Raw genomic sequence first — 26,311 nt, 5'->3', positions numbered from 1 at the left:
TGCGACCAACAAATAGAAAGGTTTGTAAGCATTCACCAATTTTGACATTCCATATAAAAAATTGTTCAACGTTCAGCCCTTCTTCTCGTTCCGTTCTGTACAATAGCAAATCGCTACTTTTACTTTGATTGTGTCACGGAGCTCTCATTTGAGAACACGGTTTAAATATTTTTCAATTTGAATAATCCGCTGAAGATTAGGGTTAAATTGAACTATAACTGAGTAAAAACGGTTCATTCATTGTCGAGATGAAGGCCAATAGCCAAAGTATAGCCGATTTGATTCGCACCCAGCCTAGCAACAAAACAAGAAAAACTGGACTGTGGAATGGTCGAGAAACTCCAGGAACGACTGATACCTCACCTACCGAATTAGTCCGGTCTAACAAAAAAGCTTGGTCTGGAACGGTCTCATATAAAAATTCTGTCTAAATCGGTCCAAAGGAAAAGTTCGGTCTAGATGGGTCCAGAGAAATTTTTTTTTACTGATAAATTGTTTATAACATGAACTCTTATGTTTTTTTAAGTACAATGACGTTATACGAAGTTTAAACAGAGTTTGCTCGCATTAATTTTGATCCCGCCGTCTTTAATATATATACAGTATTTGTTCTATTATATAGTATTTGGTCTGAAACAGCAATCTGGACCAAAAAGTTGGTCCAAATCTATCTAGAAAAAATCACTTAAGACCGAACCGTAAAAAGAAATCGGTGCTGGACTGAGTTTCAACACTAGTTATAACCTACACCAAAAGCTGTGATCTTATATGATATTTCAATAAAACAACACAACTTTCTTAAACATTAAGCTTAAGCTTTTCGTGACATTCCGGCGGAAAACTTCAGGAATTACGTTACAGAATACAGTATGGTGCAAAATATTTACTTTTAATTAGCTTCAACTGAAAAAAGTTAAAAAATAATAATTAGACAAAGTACTTTCATATTGTGCAGTAATAAAGATTGAAGGTGCTAACATCGGGTTGAAATTTATGGACTTTGCATTGTAAAATTTTTTGTTGATTCTTTGAAAACGGAACAAGAACTTAATGTACTATTGTTAGTTGTCACCAGAGCATTAATACAATCACGAAATCCTGAGCATACTCCACCTCAATTAAAAATGAGTGGCACTCACTTTTTCGCTCGTGTGGAAGTATTTGAATTTGACAACTCTGAATTATTCCAATTAATTTCCTGAAATTTAAAAATATTATTTATTCAAGAAAGGAAAAGAAATAAGGTACAAGAATGAATAAAACTTAAAGATCTAAAATTTGGTGGGCTGGCCTCAAACCCCTTTTGGCCACTTCTGGGATCAGTTTGGCCGGGCTTCTACTATTGGGATCAATTTTAAGGTTTTTCCCCTCTTTTATGTGCTTTCTGCTCCTGTAGACGGTGTGCCTCTCGATTCCCACAATCTTGACAATTTCAAGTGTGCTATGACCGGCGCAAATGAAAGAAGCAATCTGATATTTTTTTGTTCACAGAAATGATAGAAGCGATTGCGATAGCTCATTTGAAAGCTTAAAAAGTCTGCTGTAGCGTGAAACATCGGGAATTTGCCAATTATAAGCAATATACCTCGAAAAAATCATCTATATTAGTGGTACATCCATTTCGCAAGACCCGGTATATATCGTGCATTCGTTATTAACAACGAATTTTGAGTACATACGCAGGGAGAATGTTGTTTAGGTGGCTAGTCTGAAGTGTGTGATGCCAATTAAAAAAAAAAGAAGGCATTGATCAATAAAGTATTTATTCCACAATCGTGAAAAAGGTAGTTTCCTTGTTTCGATCCGCACCGGACGAGACAAGGTATAGATTGAGAACTTCTTAAACCTGGAGAATCCTTTGTATGGAGAGTCTGAAAGTAACTGGAAGAGTCTGGAGGAGATTATTAATCAACGTCAAAGCGTGCTAATCACAAAATGAGGTCAGATTGGCAGAGGGATCAGGATTTCATTGCAAATTTTGGAAAAATCATTGATGATAAGCCATCCAAATCGATGAAGCATTGACAGGGATCTCAACTGTTTTTAAAAGGCTGATGAGGAAGTGTGTAGCAGATCATTTTGCGATACAAATCATACAAAATACGAAGAGTTCACGTTTTTACAGATTGCTTTTTTGATTTTTTACTTTCTTGGATCCAGTGTTTGATCTCCAAGCGCACCAGACCTCAAACCCAAGGACTTTTTCGTGTGGGGCCCAGATGTTCAACACACCAACATATTCTCCTACAACACAAAATCCGAGCTGATGTCCAGGATCTGGAATCTGCCAAAGGAGACTCTCATCAACACCTGCTCCGTTTCTAAGGTCGAATTGAGGCTATTATTGATGCAAAAGGCGATTATATTAAATAATAATATAATCACCTTTTGCATGAAAAAATACAAAGGCTTTTTTTATTAACTTTCAATTAGTAATGGTTTTTATTGAAATCGGATGATAAGTTTAGGAGTAAATTCATTTAAAAAAACAGTAGGTATTGGTTGTTAAATAGAGGTCGCACTCTGTATGTATATTTTATTCGATAAAACTATTTGATTTAGCTTTCATTAGATAAAAACTGCATTCAAATAGCAAGAATTCTATTCAATGAACTCTAAGAAATTAGTAAATTTTGATAATCGTAGCTATTTGAGGGGCATTATATGTGATTACATACATAAATGAACTCTAGAAAACGACTCAAAAGGGGTATCCGCAAGGGGTGGGCTGGAGGGGCTGTTACCCCTCGCCCTAAATTAAGGATTTTTTTGCTTTTTACTAGATAATTTAATCTTTGAAATTATTTTCCAAAAAGTTTAATTTTTGAAATTTGTTTCCACATAATCTATTTTTTGTGAATAGCTGTGGATTTTTGAAATTTCTTTCCAAGAAATTTAATATTTAATTTTTGAAATTCCTCGTTGTCCATCAGTTAATGAAATAATCGTCTATTATTTTTGTATTACGCCTAACTTAGCAAGGTCATAGTGTAGACAGTACAAGTAGATTGATATAAATACAATTTTATGACTTATTCAATTGGTGTTGGAGCTTGAAAAAGAAGCATTAATTCCCTTCATATCTTTAATGTGTCTTTTATAGCATTTTTATGATGCTCTAAGATTTTTGTATTTCCTTTAATTTTGGACAAACTCAATGTTTATATTTTTCACTGCTCTTCATGTAATAATTATTGAAAAATATATTATTATAATTGATGGGTGTCAATCAGAGAAATAATTATTTATTATAGATATTCAGCTCAAAGTCAAATTATTGACATATTTTTTTCTTTTTAAAAAATAATAAGAATAAAAATCATATGAATTTTTCAAAAAAAATTAAAGAAATATTTATTTTTAATGTCAAAAACATTTGTTTTCTTAACAAAACATATATAACTTTTAATAAGTTTGTTATATATATTTCCTTACATACATGATTTAAAAGATTTAAGTTTAACTACACTTGATTGATTTTTTGATGAATTGAACCTTCTTATGTCTTTAAAATTTTAAGTTTTGACGATTTAACATATGGTTTTCTATATTTTATTAAAATACTTATGTATATTCATAAAGAATATAATAGTTGAGCTGAAGGATTGAGGGAATCAAGTGGGTAATTATATATGAGAGTTGATAATTTAAAAGTGAGAGAATACATGTAAATCAACTTGGCCTTAAGTCCATACTTTGAGAACTTGGGACTCGATTTGAGCACCTTCCCCAATGTTTAGATTTTCAAAAAAGAATCCCAAAACCAAGCTCCCACACAAAAAAAAATATATATATATACAGGGAGATAACTCAAAAATTAGAAAATTTTAAAAGCCGTTTTCAATTCTACATATTTATATTTTTTGCTATGTTAAAGGCAAACTTTTAAAGCACTAGTTGGTAATTCAACAATTTTCTATACATTTTTATTCAATATGTCCCCCTTTATTCTGAATAATGCCTTCAATACGGGGACGAACAGAAGCACAGCTGGCCTTGATGAATCCTGAGGACTTCAGTCTGAGGAAGTTTTTCCACTCTTCCGTGGTTATAGCCCTCAGGGTATCGACATTCGAGTGGGAAGTTTTGTTCGTCTTGCCCTCCAACACGCACCAAACAGTGAAGTCCAGGGGGTTCACGTCGGGTGAAGATAAAGTCCATTAGTCTCCCGCCAAGAAGCCTGCCATATTCTGCCTGCAGAAATTATGCATCTTATTGGACATGTGTACCAAGGTGCCGTCCTGGGTAAACACATAGTTATCCCTGGTGAACCTGCTCTACTGCTATGTCAAGACATAGTACCTGATAACCTTGTAGTAAACGTCCGTATTGACTTTCTTGTTGTCTTGAAGAAATAGGGAGCTATCTTGGTGCCTCAGACGCCACGGCGCAGAGAACCATGAGCTGGATATTTGGTCCTGAAGGTCCTGTTGACCTGATCTCTTGATTCAGCCAAAAGCGATCATTTCTCCTGTTCAAAACAGCGTCTACTGTGAAGATCTTCTTATTGGATATCGACTTGTGTGCTGAGGATATCCTATACCCTCTGCCGTTTTCCTTATTACTTGGACATTTTTGATTACTCAAAAACAAAACAAACATCAAATTGTAGCTTTTTCTCAACTTTTTCGAATGGAACCAACTAGAAAATTTTAGAACTGAGGCTGGACTGTCTCGAAGAGGATTCTAATTTTTGACTCCTCACCCTGTATATATAATCCTGCGGACGCCCCTGTAAAGACTCAAGATTTGACCCGAAAGACATTGTATATTGAGCTACAGAAAAGGCTTAACAATATTACGGGCCCTATCTTATAATTATGGATCGGAAATATGTAGGCTCCATCAACATATTCAAGCACTTGCACTTGTAAGTAAAGATTTGTGCCTCAACTTTGAAGTTGGAGTGTAAGGATCTTCCCCTCCTCTCTGCTATATGTATTTTTTCCCTCCAACTAAATCCCAACACAATCAAGCGTCATGCTTTTTACACTAATGTGCATACAAAAATAAAATACGTCAAGCCCTATAGTAGTAACAAGCATACTTAAAGCGGTGATTCCCCGCTTTAAATACATCTATGTACAATGTATTCCATACCCACACGCTTGACAGTAAAACCCGTCTATATAAAAACATTCTACACTGTATGATAGGAGATTTAATAGAATTATTTTAGTGTTAGTGAAGAATGAAAACTTAGTTGAATATAACTTCAATTGTGTTACAACCGTTTCCCTCATCAAGAAGATATTGTATTGATACCACATAGAGGATCGATTTTGTACTCACCAACAACGGTCACCTTTAAATTTTAAAACATAGAATCAAAGTCATAATTTAAATATGGCGTATGATTCCGATTACGAAGGAATGGACTATATTCTTGGCAATATGGTTGGTAGTCAAGGTCGTGCTCAATGGAAAGTGGTATTTTTAGCGTTTATTGCAGATATAGCGGGTGGAGTACCCTTACTTCTACACATGTTTTCTGCCTATGAGCCAGATCACAGATGTAGTATTCCCGTTTGTAATGATCTCAACAGCACGGACTGGATGGAGTTTGCCATTCCCAAAAATACCAAGTCCTCCAACTTTCTGAAACAGGACTCAACTTACGATTCCTGTCATGCATTTAAAGTAATCGATGAAGAGGGAGATTGTGAAATGAGCAACTTTAATATATCCCAAATGGAGACGTGTAGTGCTTGGGTATATGATAAGAGTGATTTTCCTTACACTTTAACGACAAGGAATGACTTGGTATGTAACTCTGAAGCTAAACGACGACTACTCAGCACATTTATGATGTTGGGTCTTATGATAGGCTCACTCCTTGGTGGTAAATTTGGTGATTGGATTGGTCGGAAAAAGACTTGCTTTATTGCTATATCCATAATCACTCCTACTGTAATGGTTGGGGGATACTCACCAAACTATGAAATATACGCTGCACTCCGATTATTGACATGTATATGTTTACCCGTTATTTGGGTATGCATTCATAGTCTCACATTTGAGTTATTCGGGATTAGAGGTCGAGAGAGATTTTTGGCTGTAAAAGACTTATTTTATCCGACCTACGTCATTATGTTGGGTTCACTTTCCTACTTTTTCCGAAACTACGAGGAGCTTCATTTGGTTTGTGGATGTTTATGCCTTATCAGCCTTATTATGTATTTTTTTATACCCGAGTCTGTTCGGTGGGAAATTGTCAACAATCAATATGACAGTGCCAGAAAGACTCTACTCTCCATAGCTAAACAAAATGGTAAGACACTCACCAAGGAGGATGAGAATAAAATAGACAGAATTCTCCATAGGATACACGATGAAATCCAAGATTCTGATAATAAAGGCAAACATAGTATTTTGGATATGTTCAAAAAAAGTCAAATTAAAATGACGCTAGTTCTCCTTGCCAATTGGATCACGGTGAATGTTGGATCCTACACACTCACCCTGGAGGCCACAAAATTAAGTGGCAATGTATGGTTAAATTTTGTACTCTCTTCGGTGATTGAGATCCCAGGTTCAATAATGATTTTCTTTTGCTTAAGTATGTTTGGACGACGATTTAACCTCTTCATGTATCAATCCATTGTCGGTATATCATGTATTACACTCGCATTTACACCCAAAACATGGACAACTACCGTATTAGTCATTTACCTAATAGGTAAAATTGGATCAGGTGCAACTTTTCTCATGGTTTGGCTCCTACCAGTAGAACTCTACCCCACAAATTTGAGAGCCCAGGCACTAGGTACATTATCCACCATTGCAAGGATATTTGGAATGAGCGCCTCATTCGTACCAACCCTTGCAAAGGTGTGGAAACCTCTCCCACTATTTATTATAGGAGTCCCAAGTTTGATTGCTGGGCTCATGGCTTATTTTTTGCCAGAAACTGCTAAAAAAGAGCTACCTCAAACCCTACTCAAGTCCTCAAGTTCTAAACCAAAAGAAGATACCACAAAAGTTTGACGTCACTCTCCATATCATTATTAATATAATTTATGCTTATATTTTTCAATCAGTACATACTATTTGTCTTAGATACCAAAGTACATAAAAATATCATTATTTAATCTATTAGATACATAATATCCCTTCGATTTGATGTCATGTGCGCACAGAGCAATGAAGTTAGTTATAACATATTATAAGTTTATGTATGTATTTGTACGATTAGTAAACTGCTTAAAAGATCATAAATGGGATATTCAGTTGCTCGTTATAAGAAACACTCAATAAAAGATGAGTCCCACTCATCTATTCATGTACAAATTAGTATATAAAAGCCTCAATATGTCAAAATATTATCATTGAAATACTATTATCATGAATAAATAAATTTAAATTCAAATAAAATATAGTTTAGAACTAAAATTATGTGCATATTTGCTCAAAATATAATGCCTCTCTTCATTGATAGTAGTATCCTTTTGACAGAATCATTTTTGCATTATACTTTAATTCATATGTTGTGTAAAAGTTGGAACTTGAATAAGCCCATTGTACAAGTTGCAACCAAAGAATGACTTCAAATAATTTTAAATAAAGGAATTTACAGTACTTGGAATGAATATAATGCAATAAATAAATATTCCGTGGATGCTCAATATACTAATGGTTTAATTTTTGACTACATATTTCAATAAAAAGTACTAAAATATAAGTATTCTGTAACAAAGTTTAAAATTCAAATTCACTCAGTTATATTCAGGCGCGGCTGGGATGGGCTTAAGCCCTCTCCCCCCCACCACTACCACCAGCATTAAGGAATTTTTGCTTTATACTTATTAGAATTTTTTTTGATCAGGATGTAAAAGTTTTATCGAAAATAGGGGTAAAAAATTTTGTCCATAAAGTTTAATATTCGAAATTTCACTTCAGAAATTTTTTTGTTACCAGTTGTGGATTTTTAACATTTTTGTGTAAGAAATTCAATATTTGAAATTTTTTTCTCAAAAAAATTAATATTGGAAATTAAATTTCAATATTTTTTTATCAAGTAAATTCAATTTTTGAAATATTTTGTTTTTTTAAAAAAAAAAAAAATTCTAGATTTTTTTTTCCAAAAATTACAAAAACCAAGTATAAAAAAAATTCAAAATCCAAAAAAATTTAAAAACCCTTAACTATTCACAAAATATTTAAAAAACTATGTGTTTTGAAAGAAAAATTTCAAAATTAAATTTCCAATATTAAATTTTGTGAAAAAAAATTCCAAATCCGCAGCTGTTCACAAAAAAAATTAATTTTTTTGGGAAAAATTTGAAGAATTCATAGCAATTCACAAAAAATTAAACGTGTTGGGAAAAAAAAAAAATCCACAGCTATTCCCTAAAAATTAAATTTTTAAATATTAAAAATTTTACCCCTATTTTTACGTACATTTTTTCATCCAAAGAAAAAAAGTTTCTTGTAAAAAGTATTGATTCTGCAATTTGGGGGAGGGCTACAGCTTCTCCAGCCCACCCCCTATGGACGCCCTTGAGTACTCATTAATTAGTGATGTTAATGTAAATTCTTCATTTAAAATTATTTGTCTAACTTTGTTGTGATTATAACTTATAAACACTGATTTTATAATTTGTAAAATAATCTTTATTTATCAATTATTATCTTTTATTTTCCTGTTTCAGCTATGCTATGAATTGTAGACTACGGCGACAACAGCACAAGGAAACACTTGAAGTTCAGGTAATTTATCTGATTTGTATATTTCTTAAAACAATTCATCTGTAAAAAATAAATATTCTTATGTTTAAGAATTGAAGCTCATTTATGTATGTGTGTATATAAATACAATTATATAATTTATGTATATAAGTTAAAAGAAAGTACTTTTGTCGTACTTTTTAAGAAATAATTGGATATACTCGAGGTTTAATAATATTGAATTCTTGAATTTCTGCATTCAGATTTTCTTCTACAGTATTCAACAAACTATCAGCACCACCGTCTTTATGTTTAATCACTTTGACAATGGGTACGAAACGAAAGGGTTTTAAAGATATTATTTCGGGTATTTCATTACCAGTAGCCTTATTGATTAGATTCAATGCAGGAAGCTCCGTGGGCTGTTGATTAACTTTATAATGAAAGGGTTTTAAATTTTCTATAACAAATACTTCCGGGCCAATACTCTCCTTCACAAATGGATCTTTGTCGGAAGATTGATTGACGAGTTCTTCTTCCACCTCATAATCATCCGAAAAAACTTCTGTCACTAATTTGTCTAATGCCTCTTCCGATATCTTATCAGTGTTGGGATATGATAATTCTTCTGCTGTTTTAAGAGTGGACGTCTCTTCTATCGCATTAGCCTCAGAACTAGAATCACTATGTGGTCCACTCTCCAAAAAGATGGAAGGGAAGTCGAATTCTACTTCAGAGGTTTGATTGAGCTTATCCTGGAATCCTTGGATACTTGCATTTACGATCCCAGATATTTCATCCACAATACTTGTAGGAGAATTATAGGCAGATGAGGATGGATCTAATAAAACAACATCCTCAAGCTGTATTACTTGAGGCTGTTGTTCATTCAAAGACTCTTGTAGGGTATCATGACCGGCAGCTAAGTTCCCAACAATGTGATCAATAATTGTGTATTCATCTTTACCGCTCTCAATCTGAGCCAATTCATGCAAAACACCCTCAGATGATGACGGTGATGTTACAACCATAGAATGATTGTTCACGTGGACATTATTGATAATGATTATATCCTCAGCTTTTAAGTGGGCGTTGTCAGCGTAATTCTTTTCCTCTCCCTTTGTAGAAGAGGGATTATTTGCTTCTTTTTTTTCTCTTATCTGAATTCTTTTTAAATTCGCACATTTCCCATCCAAGAGTATTCGTTCGACAAACAACATCCCAATCGATCCATCTGCTCAAAGGACATCCTTTAAAAAAAATAAGTTGATTAAAAAAGGGATATTTTTATAATAACCAATGTTTATCATCATAGACGTAAGAGACGGGAGTAAAAGGGACAATGAAGGACAAGTCTTTTTTTTAAAAAAAGTCATCAAATACATAATATATTTTTCAAAAAAAAGTCATTAAAGAAACTTTTTTTGTAAAAAAAAGTAATCAAATATATCACTTTTTTGAAAAAAGGTCGTCAAATAAATGTCTATTCTGAAAAAAGGTCATCAAATAAATGTTTTTTCTGAAAAAAAGATCCTCCAAGAAGCGTATTTTCTAAGAAAATGTTATCAAAGAAATGTCTTTTTTCAAAAAAGTCAAATAAATCTCAGTTTGTCATCCATTTCCCAAATATTTTATGGCCTATGGGTACAATACATACCTGGATTGAATATCCAAGGGAAACAAACATACTCCGTCGTCTCTGCTACATCTTTCTTTTCTTTAGATGGCCGATGGATCATCCAAGCTTGTGCTAGACTAATGGTGGTCAGCACTATAATATATACAGTTTTAAGATGAGCCATTCTTCTTCCTTTCAATCACTCACTACTCCGTACTCCGTCTATATTTTTGAAGAGAAACATAAAAGAAATTAGCCCTTATTTTGAAGATGGTAACAATTCATTTAGGTTTATCATTATTGAGGTTAATCAATCTCAATGAGCAATGAAGAAAGAAAGGAGCTGTTTCATCCCTTCCTCTCTTCTTTCTTTAATTTATCTTTTTGAAGATAAATTGGACACACCTTCCTACTCCATCAGAATTTTTTATCTTATTAACTCTATGTAAAGAACGTGAATAACAATTAAAGAGGATGTTTATTGCATTAAATCTCATACTATGCAGTATATAATTGTAGAATATTTGAAAAATCTCCTCTTTTACATGAGATAAATTGTTGATTTCTACAAATTAGTACGTCATTTGCTTTTATTGCTTTGAAAACGAATACTCAAATCAAACTTTTTTGATAAAGGAAAACACTAAGAGAATAATTGATATTTTTAAATAGAATATTTGTACTAAAGGCAAAATATAATACATTTATACGAAATAAATCATTAGAATCAATCTTATGATTATGATGAAACTACAGCAACTCTATTGAGTTTTATTTTTGACCGTTGAGGTTCAGTGTGGATAAAAAAGGTAGTCGTCGTGTACATTGTTATCCATTAACATTGGTCGTGTATTTGAATTCAAAAATTTGAATTCGCTGAGCTGTAAATTAAAATGTTCTACTAAGGATTTAAAAGGAAAAATAGGCCCACAGTTGGGGTAAATTGGCTAACTAACAGTGTTGAATGGTTATAAAATACTACAGTCCTATCAGGCCGGCTCGGATTAATTCTATAAGTCAAATTATGGGGTTATTTGACTACAAAAAATAGGTAAAGTCACTTGAAAAAATCTATACATATAAAACGGGGCCGGCATTATATTTTCTAAAAAAAAAGAGGATTCAATATTGTTGTCATAAATAAATACTGCACACTCCACATTTATCGTTGATCGTTTATGACCAACTCACGGTAAACCTGATTCCGGGAAGAGGTTTAATGATCAATAGTTAATCTTTTATGTTATAAATACTCCTTCAGGGAAGCTATTTGCTAGCATTGAAAGTTTGTATATGTTATTAAATAAAGATAGTTACTAAGCATGTTAAAAGATTCCCCCACTCCCAAAAAAAAGATATGACGTCAAATGTTATTTGATGTAGCCTTTTCTTTTGAATTTTTCTCTGCTTCTTTAACTATATAGTTATGACATTTTTACATACAATATCACATAGATGTTCAGCTTCATAAAATTTGTTAATGATACTAAAATATAAAATACTTAAAAAATGATAGAAATTTAATCTCCTTCAAATATTTTGTCCTGTTTAAGGAGAGTAAAGTTTTTTCTATAATTTCAAGATTGAAATAATATTAGGGGTGAATTTCTATCATTTTTTAAAGTAATTTATTTTTTTTAAACTTTCTTACTTATTTACATGTTTCAAATATCCTTGAACCAAATTTCATGAAGCTGAGAGGAACAATCTATGTAATATTGAATGTGGAAAAATTATATTATAGAATTAAAATAGCATAGAAAATGAACTTTTTTTTTTTTTTTTTTTTTTAATTTTTGTCAAAAAATGTAAATTACTCCGTTGCAGTCGAATCAATATAGGAAATAGTGGCTTCACTGAAGAGCACCATCAAATGTCTTTGGTTTTTGCCTTTAAATTGAAACACTTAACATACCTATTAATATTTGTTAGAAAAAAAAATACACACAAAAAATAGGATTTTTTTTGCTTAAAAAGCAAATTCTGGGAAAATTATGCATCTGAGCAAATATATATATATTTTTTTTTTAATTCCAAACCCCCCTAAATATATATAGATATATAATCGTGCAAACGTTCCTGATAATGGTTTTGATTTCCTATTGTGTGAATGAACAAATGAACTGTATGTATGTTATGCCCTGTAAGAAATTAAGAATTCAGAGACTTATTGTACTTTAACCCTTCAAGGTCCTCACAAAAGTAAAAACAATTAATATTGTTTTTTTAACAAACCCCACGGTTTTTTATAGGCCTCTAACAAACGCTTCAGATGTGGATTCATGGTAGAAATGTATTTTAGAGAACGTGCATCATTTTTAAGCATTGAAATAAAATATTTCTATACATTGTATATTGAAGATTTGTTGACTCAGAATGTGCTCTATCAAACGGTCGAGCAGGGTTAAAAGTGTTGGTCTTACATCAAATGCACATATTTACTTACATTTAGTTTAAGCATACTGAATGGCTCTCACAGAATGACATTTTAAAATATGTGGGGCTCATGGCTCACTCAGAGAAAAAGGTCCACTGCTTAATGTTTTTAACATACTTAAGTGGTGTTGTGTTAGTCCCTATTTAGGACGCAAGACTGGAGTCTCGTTCAGTTCAGTCTCAGTTCGGTCTAGTTCAGTCCTGCATATCACTCATGAAACTTATAAAGTTCGGTTCTTGATGACCTCACTACATTTTTATGTGTTTGGTTTTAAATAAGTTCTACAGGGGCGTCCGCAGGCTTATATATATATAAATTTTTAGGGGCTTGGTTTTTGCAATTTTTTTTTAAATTCTAAAAATTACAATTTTTTGGCAAACAAAAATTTTAATAATCCACAGTTATTCTCAAAAAATGAAATTTAAAAAAACTTCTAGTATTAAATTCCAAAAATAAATATTTTTTGAAAAAAAATTCAAATATAAATATTTTTTGAAAAAAATTCAAATATTACATTTTTCGGAGAAAAATTTCAAAAATCTACAGCGATTTACAAAAAACTATTTTTTTTCGAAAAAAAATCAAAAATTAGCTATTCTCAAAAAATAAAATTTAAAAATCTGTTTATAAAAAAACTACAATTTTTTGGAAAAAAAATTTCTAAAATATAGAATTTTTGAAAAAGAATTCTAATATTAAATTTTTTGGAAAAAAAAATTGAAAAATTTAATTAAATTTCGAATATTAAATTTTAATTTTATTTTTATTTATATCAAATTTTCTAGTGAGAATCAAAAATTCCTGAATTTGGGGGGGGGACTACAGCCTCTCCCCTGCGGACGCCCCTGTTCTAGTACAGACAAATAAGGGCTCACACAACACTAATAATAATTAGGCTTTATGAATCTTTGTGCACTTACTCCGCTTGTAAGTAGTTTCGTGTTCCAAGTGGTTCTTCTGAGAAGAGAAGGTCAATGAAGAAACAGGAGCACTGATAAATTATTATCAATAATAAATATATTAATATTATATAAAATCCAAAAACAGGCGCAACAGAAAGGGAAGGGAAATCAATAATAACTACTGAGGTGTCGTTCGTGCAGATTGATTAGTCGTCTCTTCTTGTGTTTTATCAATTATTCTTCTTCTTTTGTTATGTAGGTACTTTATTATCGAGATGATCCTTGTATCAGGAATGGAATCAGAATGAAACATGGTCAGAAATTCAATTTTCCTTCTTCTTTCTTATTATTTGTGTCTCTATTTATAGTATTAGTAGGTAAGGAACAAGTGAATTGTTATTGATTATGACCACTATGTAGCGAACTCTCTGTCCTGTGTAAAAATATTTATATATTTTGTTTTTTTGGTAAAACCAGAGAAATGTTTGTTTTTTCATAGTTGTTTTTAGTGATATAGCTAATAATGGTTTTGTTTGTTTGAGGACTTGTCTGCTTTGTTTATTGTTTATGTCTATGTAGTTATTTTTCGGGGAAGGAATAGAAATATCCTTAATTATGTAGTCATAAATCTTGAAAAAGAAATGTTCTTTGTCAAATTGGAAAATATATATTATTATTTGAGATTTGTACCTTTCTCAACTTATTTGTCAAATTGGTTGCTTGGTTTTGTTTTCCCTTTTTATATGATGTACCAAGTGGTCCACATTAAAATCTAAACACTTTGAATTTTAAACTTTAACAAGATAGGATTTATTAATTAACAATATCATTTTTACAAAATGATTACTTTAAAAAGGCAGATATGTGGCTGAGCTCTCTTAATCCTTAATGTAACCACCCTTAGTGGTAATGATGGCTTTCAGGCGGCGGTGGAAGGCCTGGTACTCGCTGCACATTAGTCCTCTGTCATGGCGTCCCAGTGCTGGCTTACACTGGCTATTAGGGCCTCTGTATTTGGATGACGGACACTGCAGACCTTCCCCTTGACATGTATCCAAAAGGTGGAGTGGAGGGAGGGCTGTAAAATTGTCAAAAAAGAGTTCAAAAGCGATGGGTTTCTTTCATTCCAGGTATCAAAAGTCACAAGACTCTTTCCGACCACTTTTTTGACAGCTCTCTGGACAGTAGTGTGAACCCCCGAGATTTCTTGTATGGGCCGTCATGAACTTGCGTAAATTGGTCTGGGCTGTTTTTTTTTGTTTTTTATTTAATTCCTCCGAGTCCAGTTTGGTCTTTTTGACAGAGCCCTTCTTTCTCTCCAACGTTTTGGACATGCTGACGGCGTCTTGGAGACGTCCAACTGCTTGGAGAGCGCGAATGAAAACTGATGACTCATTCTAATAGTTAGTCCATTCTTTTCAAATATTGTAGAGAATTGTTCAGAGTTTAATTTGAAATCAACCAAACAACAATGTAAGGAACTAGAAAGGCTCAAAATCTGTTGGTAGTTACCTCATTCCTCCCAACTATTATTATTTCATAATCGCTGCTAATGGTTTACTGTTTGATAAAAATAATTTATTGGAATTCCACCACCAGTCAACGATTATGGGAAAAGAAACGAAAGTCCATTACTATTCCCAAATTTCGATTTCAAATATTAAATTTTTTGCTCTGCTGCATAATTTGCTCGAATGACCTTTTTTTAATGAAAGAAATGTTTTAAAAAAAAATAATAATCAATCCTTAATTTTGCACAATTTTTTTGATCCTGTCCAAAAAAAATATTAATTAGCAAAAATTTCTTAATTTTTGGGGGCTACAACCCCTCTAGCCTACTCCTTATAGACGCCCCTGAATACTCAATATGAAACATTTCATTCAAAATTTGAGATATTGTGTGTCAAGCAGCATGTCGTTACATTTATTGTCTGTAACAGCCTTTTCTCCTAAAAGAGACAAAAAAATTCCCCCAAATCTGTAAGTAGTTGTTACCCTGTTCTAAATATTACTATCATTTGGGGAGTTATATTATTTTTCCGCATGACGGAGTCAATTTCAGTCAATTTTCTAACAAATTAATATAAGCAAACAATGGTCATTATCTATGCAGCCAATCAACGTTTATTAGAACACTCATAAGGGAAAAAGAAGCGGGAAATTGACAACTGATAATGTACATTTGAGACAAAAGTTTGAGTCATTTTTTTTTTTTTTTGTAAAAACACTCTTTAAGCCATAAAATAACGAAGGGTTACTCAAATGCACGTCTATTTTTATTCATAAATCTATATTTGGTTAAGTAAAAAAGTTCTAAGTGTTTTTCGCTAGATGTCCGCTGTGGCTCACGATTAATAAATTGCATCATAAAAACCTTAAAGTAAGCTTCAAGGTCCAGCATACACTTTAAAAAAGTTCATTTACAGTTTTGTGTTTGGTGAAGCCAGTTGTGTGTGTCAGCGTTCCAAAATGGACGTAAAAAAAGGTAACAAGGTAGAGCTAGCGGCACAAAAATGTGTGCTGTTTATGGACCCAATACAGTATCGAATGCAAGATCAAAGCGGTGGATCCACCGATTGGGTTATTTTATTCTCAAAATAAAGTGAAAAAGCCCTCAGAACTTTTTACTTACCTATTATATTTAAATGAGCACTTGGTATAATTAATTGTATTCAACAATATATTTTAATTTGTATATTTATAGGTTGATGCTTTGAAAAAGGATAACCTTCAATTGCAAAGTGAGATTGATTTCTATAAAAATCAACTAAAGAACTGTAGATGTCACGGTGGTGGAAATGAAGCGTCTCTGGAACTTCCATCATCTGCACCGGGTCCTCCGGGTTCTTACCCACACCATTTACATCATCATCCACTCGTCGCTGTTCATCCCCAACAACTCGATCTTTCCGTTAATCCAGTGTCTAGTCATGAAGACTTTAAACGGATTTACTCCGGAGGTCCACATGAACTGAAAGTTCAACCCAATATGAAGTGAGTTAATATTTCGCTATTTCTTATGTAGATGGGGTCTGGGGAACAGAAAAAAATATTATTGTAATCAGCTCAATTTTGCAGCTATTCCACAAAAAGAGGATGCGTTGTAACAGTCTAAGTGAGTGAGAAATTAAGAAAATAGACTCAACAACTATTTTTGAAGGATAAATAATTAGACTTTTGTATGTGTTGAATGAAATAAAGAAGAATAAGATATAATCCATGAATCTAGATTTAGTTTATAGGTAACTGATCGCCCCTGGTTATGGTTATTAAGAGACTTCTTTTCTTATATATATATAAGATTAGATAAGAATTAAAAATACGAATGCAATAGCAACCCTTGTTGCAATTGTCCTTGCATTATAATATCTCAAAATTTATTTTCAATGAGTGTATTTTGAATTTTAACAAAGTTATATCAATTGCTATCAAAAGAATCAACAATTCAAATGATATAATTTACCACAATAGAATGAAAAACTGACTGTTCTATTACAAAAGTATTGTTCATCCCAAAGATTACTTTAACTCAACAAAATCTATTTTTACCCAATATCTCAAAGACAAGTTCACAAAAATTATTAATTTATTATCCCTTAATAGTTTGCATTATCACTCTGTGGCTGTAGATTTTTCGATGTTTGAGAAAAAAAGACCTGTAATCAAGAGTATAACATTAGTAATATATTTGATGTATCTATTAAAATGAATCGATCAGAATTGAATATTTATGATAATAATCTAATATCAGTTTTGTATTTTAAGTACTGAGGACTACAAAAAGCATCTGGAGCTATCGGGTTTCTCTGCAAACAGTGTAATGAGTGGAGCCAATGGGCGTGAGCATTTAGACATTAAAATTCTATCAAATGAGATCGATAATCATAAAATGTGACACCACATGGAAAGCTGCAGGAGCAACGAATGGACGGCCACTCAAGACTGCGCCTATGACCTCTCCAGGATATACCAAAATGAATAATATCTACTGCTACATAAAAGTCATTTATACAACACATTTATTAACCTATTCTTTTTAATCAATTCTCTTTTCTTTTTGTAAGAATCCAGAGAACTGAAAGAATAAGACTTGATACATTGATTTTTGATGTACCTATCACCTGATTTTTTGATCCCCCCCACTACCCCACAATTATGTAATTTAGGAAGATTATAATCATTCATTCCCTTCCCAGCCCACCCTCTACAATTTCTCTCCTTTGTCTACTAAACATGAGAGTAGTCCTTCATATATATCATTATTTCGTAACTTTATATTTAGTTTATGACGAATTATATTATTATTAATTATCTTTATATTAATATTAATTTGTTAACGACGATATCCATTTTGTTTACAATTACTTAATTATACATTAATTTATAAATCTTTGAAATTCAAGGAAAAAATTTGTGATAATACAACATGAAAAATACTTATATTAGTCAAATAATGTATATTATATAAAATAATAAATTGTCAAGATATCTTATTCATATCGTCTTTTTATTACATTATTTGGTCCTATCTCTTATAGAACTTAAAAGACCACTTCTTCCGGTATTAATGAATGAAAAATGATCTTAGGCCTTAGGAATTGTGAAATAAAAATTACGTCTAAATTTCAAATTCTTATATATTTTAGTTTTATATTTTGTTTTCATATTGTTGTAGTACCTAATTAACATATTTTTATTTTATATTTCACACATCCAGAGCATTTTATCTTAATCTGAAAGTAAATGGATACCGTAGTAGTTTCAACCCTTGAATATATTGTATGGATAGATTCTTACCAAAGGAAAGAGTCGCCTCTATTCTCGTATGAGGGTTAGCTTGGTTTGGTTTTCTTCTTTGGATACATTTTCATTCGGTCATCCTCCCCATAGAAATCAGAATTAAAGCATCTCTGAAAATGAACGCTGTGATCTGGAAAATTTGAAGAATGTCAGGGAGGAGAGTATGACATTCTATAATGTCAGCTGCAAGCAGCCATGGAAAGAAGAAAATAAACACAAATCATACTCAGCATAAAGCAAGGATTTACAGGCTGGAATTACTCCGATGTCGATTTCAATTCTACTCTTAGTGTAACAAGCTCTTTTACCCAGAGGGTTCGGTATCTAAACGTGGACTGTTAATTAATGTTAATTTTTTCATTAATATAGAAAGGTTTTGTGATTATTCTTTGACATTACGGTTCAACTATCCTTTGTGCATAAACAAACTAAAATAAGCATTCCTTCCTCTTGTCATAACGAGTAAGCATAAAGCAAAAAGACAGCTCATTCTAGATGGTAAAAGTTGAGGTGGCGAGGATTATGGACAATGTCAAGTGCTCCAGGAGCCTGGTTTTCAATGTGGCTAATATGAATACTGATGAAGAAGACCTCTTCAAGAAAACAGGAAGTGGAGGGCACAATTTAAAGAAAGATCCGGAGTTCTTGTCCAGCTTTGAGAAGAAGATCAAGGAGTATCACATAAAATCGATGAATCACCTAACCAATGACTTCTCCGTGGCTACTAGGACCCTCATGAGTCCTGTAAAGGATGACGTGGGATTGCCTTCATATACGAGGACCCCACACCACCTTCTAACAGAGGTAAGGAAGGCTCGAGAGATAAAGAGGCATATAAATGTGACCCCTTCCTTACCAGATTTGAGCTCGCTGGACTTTGCTGTGTGAGACACTTTGAAGAGGGAAACTAACAAAACTCCAAATCGAAATGTGGACTCACTGAAGGCCGCTATAGTGGCTGTGTTGGAAACTTATCTGAGGAGTGCGTCTTCAACTCCTGCAAGGCCTTCTGGCTGTGATTGATGCTGAAGGTGGTCATATTGATTGACCAAGTTTGTAAAGGCCTTTTTTACAAGTTTTGTTATTTTTTTTTTTTTTTAAATAAAAAAATATTGAACTCAGTGTTACTGTCTATTTTTCATGAACAGACGCACTAGTTATTACTTAATACTTAGATGTTCTGTCTTCAAAAAGGAAATAATAATGATAACAGCTTAGGAAAATGAAAAACCCTGTACAGATTGCCAACTGTAAATGGCCGTTCTTGCTTTCTAGCACATATTTTATACACCTCTAATTGTTAGGGATCTACTCAAGACAATAAATTAGAAAAATTAAATCATCCACATGTCAACTGCCCATTTATTAATGTATGTTAAAAAAAAATATTGTCTGAATGTATGTTCAGATTTTTTTATGATTGAAAAAAAAATATTTTTGATCTAAGACAAAATAACAAAGTTATATTAATCAAATCTCGCAGGGCCTTTGCATGTAGTATCAAGTGTGTTTTTTTAGGGTGCACTGTTTATAATAGTCCCTAATTTATATCATGTACCTATTCAGTATATTAAAAAAAACCGGAATATTATATACTGGGAGACTTGTCTAAAATGAATAAAATTTTGCAGGTGTTTTGTTCAAATCATATTAAAAAAAGGGAAGTACCTTTTATAAAATTTAAAAAAGTGAATGTGACTTTAGATTAGGCTTAGAAACGAGCTTAAGTACTCGTTGGGTCCTCAAATTAAATAGGAAAAATTTTTTTAATCGGTTTATTATTCTTAACATCTAAGTATTGAGTAATCAAGTATGACTGTGCTAATGAAAAACATAGATTAATTCCGAACCTTTATTTGGGAGTTATCTTCTCTACCTATATTATTAAACCAAAATGTATCTATTTGTCGACGCATAATAATTCAGGACAATGTCTTGTACTATGGCTAGTTTCTAATATTTCTCATCTACTTTGAGTTTCTAAAACATGTAAAATGTTATATATATTTCTTTCTTTTTCAAAGCCTCTTTTTGTTTTGACAAATTTTCCTGGGATTTTAGTATAGTGACGTCAGCAAATGTTTTTTTTCGCATGAACAAAAAGTTTAAAATTTTAATTAATTCAAGAAAAGGAGGATAGTATATACAGTCAAATCCGGATAAAGGAAACTGCTATTTTCAGTTGAAAAGTTGACTATATCCGGATGTTTTTTTTATAACCGAACTATATAAAAACCACAATTTTTGGATACTTTAGTAGAAAAGTAATTTTGAAGCTAACCATTTCGAGGCAATCCGTGTTTGATTAGATCCTGTTTTTTACTGATCATCCAGGATTTTTATCTTATCTTTCAGTGAAAGTTGTTTTTTTTCTTTTCGGAGAGCACTCCTGATATGTATCAGCATTGATTGAAAAGATTTGTACATAGAAGAAGGCAAAGTCATCACGAGAATTCATCATTCTCATGAATTCCTATTAAGTTGATGGAGTTGCAGAAAGTCTAAAATAAAATCCCTGAAATAAACATTGTAACACTGGCAATTAGAAGCATGTTTGGGAGAATAGCAGCTTAGCTGTCATGGCTTCTTAGCTGCGAGAAGCCATGGCAGGAATTAAATAAGCATAAATCCCGGTCCTTATATAGCAAGAATTATGTGTAGACAGGATTAACTTCGAGTCCAACAAGGATTTACACTTATAGCTAGAGATGAGATTTTTATAATAGTGTGAGAAGAAGGGGGGAGCGAGACTTGTGGTATTACACACCTATGTTAGTATCAGCTGCCTTATTTTAAGATTTTTGACAGAAAAAATGAATTACTTCTATAAAGAGAAGAATCCTCTGCATTTAAAAAAGCAATAGTCCAGAGAAAAATAATAAAATTATATTTTATTATGCGTTTTAAAACAATTTACACCGAAAATAGTCGAGAATTCTTCCTTTACAGGAATAAGTTAACATCACAACTACCTATTAAATAATGAACAAAAAAGAAGAAAGAGCACACACAACCACCGTTTTTCCTTTTGTAATCGCTGAACTTAGAATTCCCTTAAAAATATCCCTTCTTTCCTTATAACCAGGGATGAGAATCCTGTGATTTTTTTAGCTGGTCCGTTTTTATGGAATTTTTAATCTGAAGAATGAAATTTATTTTCCTTAGCAGTTACTATTATTTTTAATTCCTGAGTAGAGAACATCCTTTCCTAAATAAATTCAATTATTTCAAAACCTGATTGAACCTTTGTGTGAGTTCATATAAGACGGAGTGTAATCCAGAGGATTTGTTACAGAGTTATAATCCCGAGTCCTTGTTGGACTCAGAGTAGAATTGGGAACTACGTAGGTGTAATTCTAGTAAATGTCCTTGTTTATTTCCTTCTCTCCTTCCTCTCTTTTACAGCTGATTCTAGTTGATCTAATGAAACGTCCTAAACACCATTCTTTCTCTCCTCCAAAGCATTCTTCAAATTTAGAGGGGGGTTGCCATTTTGATTTTCGGTTTCTTTTTTTTTTACATGCCATTCTACACTGGATTTTCATCACTACATATAACGCTCAATTTTTCATGAGTACAAGCATTTCAGACTTGGATATTCCCTCCTCAAAAGTGAAAGAATAATTATATCAGCTCTGAAAAATAAAATTAAAACCCTGTTCAGGTTACATACACAAAAAGTATTGCACTCGTTTTAGATTATACTTTTCGCAACTCTAGCTATAAATAAATCACCTTACATTGGTAACCAGGAAGTCAATGTAGAAACGTACGTATCTAGTCTACTTACATCACATCATGAGTTGAAGAAGAAAAAGTAATTCTCAGCATGATCATGATACGAAATTGGATCACTTTAAAAAGAGTATTTCTTTGATTAAAAGAATAACCCATTCAAGTGTCTTCCCTATTGAATAAAAAAAAAGTGGATTTGTATGTAAGTATATTTGAGCCTTGAATTGTAGGTATAAAAATAATAATAACCCGGAAGAATACATTTATTACGTTGATGATTGTTTATTTAATACTGTCTAAAAAATCATACTGAAAAATATAAAAAAAGAGTTATAGAGTGTTTTGGGGTCAAATAATTGATAATGTATTTATAAAATACTAGTGGTAGTTCCCAGCAGTGCCAAGAGTAATTAAATGTCGGCTAAAAACAAATTTTGCTTTAATAATTTATATATTTTTTAAATTAAAATGTAAGGTATATTCTAAAACTTCAGCTTAAAGTATTTCAAGAAAAAATAAAAAAGATATTCGCTTCTATGTAAGGTCCTTCATTTTACTCGATTTTTTAGTGCTATATACTTTTTTTGTTAATTGTAATCAAGATAAATTAAAAAATATTTCATTTTCAAATGCTGAATGTTTGTATCAATTTTTTTTTTTTTTTGCATAGTGTTTGTGGCTGTAATAGTGCTGCTTAGTACATTATTTGAGGATCCTTGAAACTGGGAAGTATAGGCTAATTGTTGCTTAACATTTGATTGATGTCGTGGAGGAGGAAACTCTTCGATGATTTCTGAGGATGCATAGAGGCTTGAATTATCATTTTCCAGGTTTTCCATCTCTACGGAGGGATATTGACATTGACTATGGAGCAGAGTTGGGAATCGATGCAATATCTATTGAGAACCAAGATGGTCATTATCTTCAGAAAGTTAGGAAAAAAGTTTAATTGAGTTAAAAACAAAAAATACTCCAATATTTAAAAAAAAAATTATGAAAATATCATTATACAAACTAACCTTATATTCCCGTATATATTGAAAAGAGATTCTTCTCAATGCAATCTTGATTCAACCTTGATGTTAAAATGGACTTGATAATGTTATTGTATATAAGGTAGTTATAGGGGCCCTGTATCAAGTGGATTGAAGCAACTATTATTCCAAGTTACCAAGGCATTTTGGCCTTTTTCTTTTTTAGTTGCTCCACAGGTTCCTCTTGTTCATTAGAATTCCAATCATCCACTTTAATTAGAGGTAGAAGTTGATCATCAAGCTACATGGAGTTCTTGAAATCCAGCATCTCATCCAGGATTGCCATTTGCTCTTCAAGTTAGGAATCAAACACTCCCTTAAGGGGATTTTTAGAAACAACAGAGATGAATCACGTCAAACCCCCGATTAAACAAGAGTAGAGTCTTTTCAACCATTTTGGCCTCTTCATTTTTCTCCCAGAAAATGAAATGGAAAGCTTTTACAGTTGTCTCGGAGAATATCTGACAGGCTATCCCAACCATTTGACAAGCAATTCCTTGGCACTCAATATGATGTTCAGTCAATTTCCATGCAACTTTAAATTCCCCACAACCAATATGCATGAGTTTTTCAAAATGTTCTTTTCTGAACCTCATTGATGTCCCGTAACAATTTGGAATGGCACATCCCTCGTCAAGAAAGTGGTTTCGAGCTAGTTTAATCAACTGTGGGACATTAGTCGACTTGGATCATGGGGATTTGGAAAAGTAAACTGACCAGGTTTGTGGAGCCCAAGCTGAATGATGAAAAATCTGCGATCAAAAATGACGGTAAAGATTTTGATTCCACATACTTCAATTTCATTGATATTATCGAATAGTCTTTCCTTTGTCATTGGAGCTTGAAATTTGAAATACGCAGGCTGTGTCCAAGACTTAAAAAGAACCCGACCTTTGCAGCTTTAACTTTCTCACACTCATCATATATGGTTTGAATTTTGTTTCAATTTCAAACCGGTTCTTTATATCAACCTTAGAGAGAGCTCCAATGTAGTTTTTTCCATTTTCAAAATTAAGACACATTTCGTGAAGAATTCGTAAGCAGTCTTTCTGAATTCCAGGGAATTAAAACCTGCCTGTCCATTTTTTCAATCAATAATATTTGAAGGTCGATTTTTTGGCGCTAATTAACCTACAGAATTAGCCCACTGTTTGCTCCCCCAAAATGGAATTTCACACGAGAAGGAAATTGTAGGAGCACGGATAAGGACCTCGAACGGAGAAAATACTGTAAAAACAACAAAGAGAGTAAAGGAGGTCACAAAAGTGGATACAGGAAAGACTGCATATGTGGGTGCTTATGAATACAACATTGGTTAGGAAGTTATGATTATGATAAAAAAATCCTTGTTGGACTAAGACTAGAGTTTAGGATCTACTTCGAAGTAATTATTGCTAATGTTTTTACTAGATGTGGAATAGGATTTGTGTTTACATTCTTTCCAACCTTCTCAGGGCTGCTCACAGCTATTTCAATAAAACCTCATGACAGCTAAGATGCTATTATTCCAAACATTCCTCAAATTGTCTGGGTTACCACGTAAATTTTTGGTTTCTTTTTTAGCATACCGTATTATTCATAAATACCTATTAATATAATGTGTAATTAGATATCCAAGCTCGTCACCAGGACCGACTACTAGATTCGACAGGAGGTAGTACCAAGTGAGTGCTAAGGTGCATTCTGGTTCTTTATTAATATGTAGCTAACATACTTCAAACGATATAACTTAAAACAAAGAATATGTACACAAATATAAGCCGGTAGGGATACACCGGTTAGAAGATTCCGGTGGATAGCATTATTTTCATCTCTAGTTATAATATTGTATAATATGAAAATGTCCCTGAAATGAACGACGCTGAAAAGAAGATCGCCCAAATAAATACTTGTTCAAATGAATATTGCTAAGATGTCACTCGCTGAAATTAATGTAGCTCAAATGAGTACATGCCATATAAAGGGTGATTTTTTAAGAGTTAAGTTTTTCAGTTGGCAGCACTGCTTGATAATGGCGTCCTTACGTCAGCTGTTAAAGTGGAAAGTTTTCAGTATACTCTGCCATTTCATCATGGAAAGACTTACAAATGAGCAACGATTGCAAATTGTTGAAATTTATTATCAAAATTCGTGCTCTGTGAAAAATGTGCATCGTTTGTTACGACCATATTATGGTCGTCATAATCGACCTTGTGAATCGACAATTCGTGCTGTTATCACCAAATTTCGCACGAAATTTACTTTGCTGGACATTAAACCATCGACTCGCATGCGTACAGTGCGTACTGAAGAGAATATTGCAGCCGTAGCATCCAGTGTTAATGAGAATCGTGAAATGTCAATTCGTCGCCGTTCTCAGCAATTGGGCTTGTGTTACTCAACCACATGGAAAATTTTACAACATTTAAATGAAGTTATCTTTAAAACGTAAATGGCAAAGGCTAATTTATTGATTTCAATAAAATTTTTGATTCTATGCTGCAAATTTAAGTGTTTTATTCGATTCTTAAAAAAACAACTCTTAAAAAATCACCCTTTATATATATTAGCCATTTTATATGAAGAAATTTTGGCTATCATATATAAATGTATGGCTACTATTATATTATAATATTACTAAGCAATATAATAAATTATTTAATAATTTAAAAAAAGTCGATTTTGATTAATTTTTGGCCTATTTTGTTTTATCATTAATTAAGGAATTTTTAAAAAATAAGCTGGTTTGGTTGCGTTGAATATCGATTACGATAATGCTCCGTGAAAAAAATAAAACTCTTCATATGTTTTTCAACAATAATATATACTAGTATGATTAAAAATTTAGATGCAAAGGGATTAAAAGAAGTTTGTAGATGCTTCATACACAAAATCATTGACTAATTGATAGATATATTACCGATTCAATTTTCCCACCCGGAGTAATATTGTAATATACTGTCACGCAACCTAAATTTTGACTGAGTTATTTGAGCTCATTTTTGTAAACAAAATTACAGTTACAAATGAATAAAATACCTAGATTAGACGTCGTCGCTCAGAGTAATTAAAAAAAGGGGGAAATACATAGAGAGATTATACAAATTTGCAGGTTTGTACAGAAAATTTACTTGACAGT

General features: G+C 32.4%; 3 protein-coding genes and 1 long non-coding RNA gene across 7 annotated transcripts in view; 2 read left to right on the top strand and 2 right to left on the bottom strand.

Annotated features, from left to right (window-relative positions):
• Positions 1–18,117, top strand: part of LOC121128940 (uncharacterized) — a 57,478-nt gene extending 39,361 nt beyond the window's left edge. Inside the window, exons 3-5 of one of the 4 annotated variants that reach the window (XM_040724558.2) lie at positions 8,652–8,709; positions 16,329–16,618; positions 17,390–18,117. In XM_040724558.2, the coding sequence (XP_040580492.1) occupies positions 8,652–8,709; positions 16,329–16,618; positions 17,390–17,519 (478 nt within the window). In that variant the 3' untranslated portion in view covers positions 17,520–18,117. Of the gene's footprint in view, positions 1–8,651; positions 8,710–13,883; positions 13,939–16,328; positions 16,619–16,689; positions 16,826–17,375 lie in introns of those variants that run through there. The other 3 variants (XM_040724560.2, XM_040724559.2, XM_040724561.2) reach the window with 3 other exon arrangements.
• Positions 5,080–7,392, top strand: LOC121128939 (organic cation transporter-like protein). The gene has a single exon (XM_040724556.2). It carries the CDS (start codon positions 5,347–5,349, stop codon positions 6,985–6,987), a length of 1,641 nt encoding a protein of 546 aa, XP_040580490.1. The 5' UTR covers positions 5,080–5,346; the 3' UTR covers positions 6,988–7,392.
• LOC121128941 (uncharacterized) lies at positions 8,705–10,497 on the bottom strand. The gene is made up of 2 exons (XM_040724562.2): positions 10,325–10,497; positions 8,705–9,917 (listed from the first exon to the last, which is right to left on the bottom strand). The coding sequence occupies exon 2, from the start codon at positions 9,885–9,887 to the stop codon at positions 8,868–8,870; it is 1,020 nt and encodes a 339-aa protein (XP_040580496.1). The 5' UTR covers positions 9,888–9,917; positions 10,325–10,497; the 3' UTR covers positions 8,705–8,867.
• On the bottom strand, positions 15,825–18,902 carry LOC121128942 (uncharacterized). Its single transcript, XR_005868304.2, has 2 exons — positions 18,422–18,902; positions 15,825–18,357 (listed from the first exon to the last, which is right to left on the bottom strand). It is a non-coding gene; the product is annotated as an uncharacterized lncRNA (long non-coding RNA).
• Between the last annotated feature and the right edge of the window lie 7,409 nt (positions 18,903–26,311).

Source organism: Lepeophtheirus salmonis, chromosome 14 (assembly GCF_016086655.4).
Source record: "Lepeophtheirus salmonis chromosome 14, UVic_Lsal_1.4, whole genome shotgun sequence".
NCBI lineage: Eukaryota > Metazoa > Arthropoda > Copepoda > Siphonostomatoida > Caligidae > Lepeophtheirus > Lepeophtheirus salmonis.
Note: the sequence above shows the minus strand (reverse complement) of the source record. Positions and strands in the feature narration are given on the sequence as shown.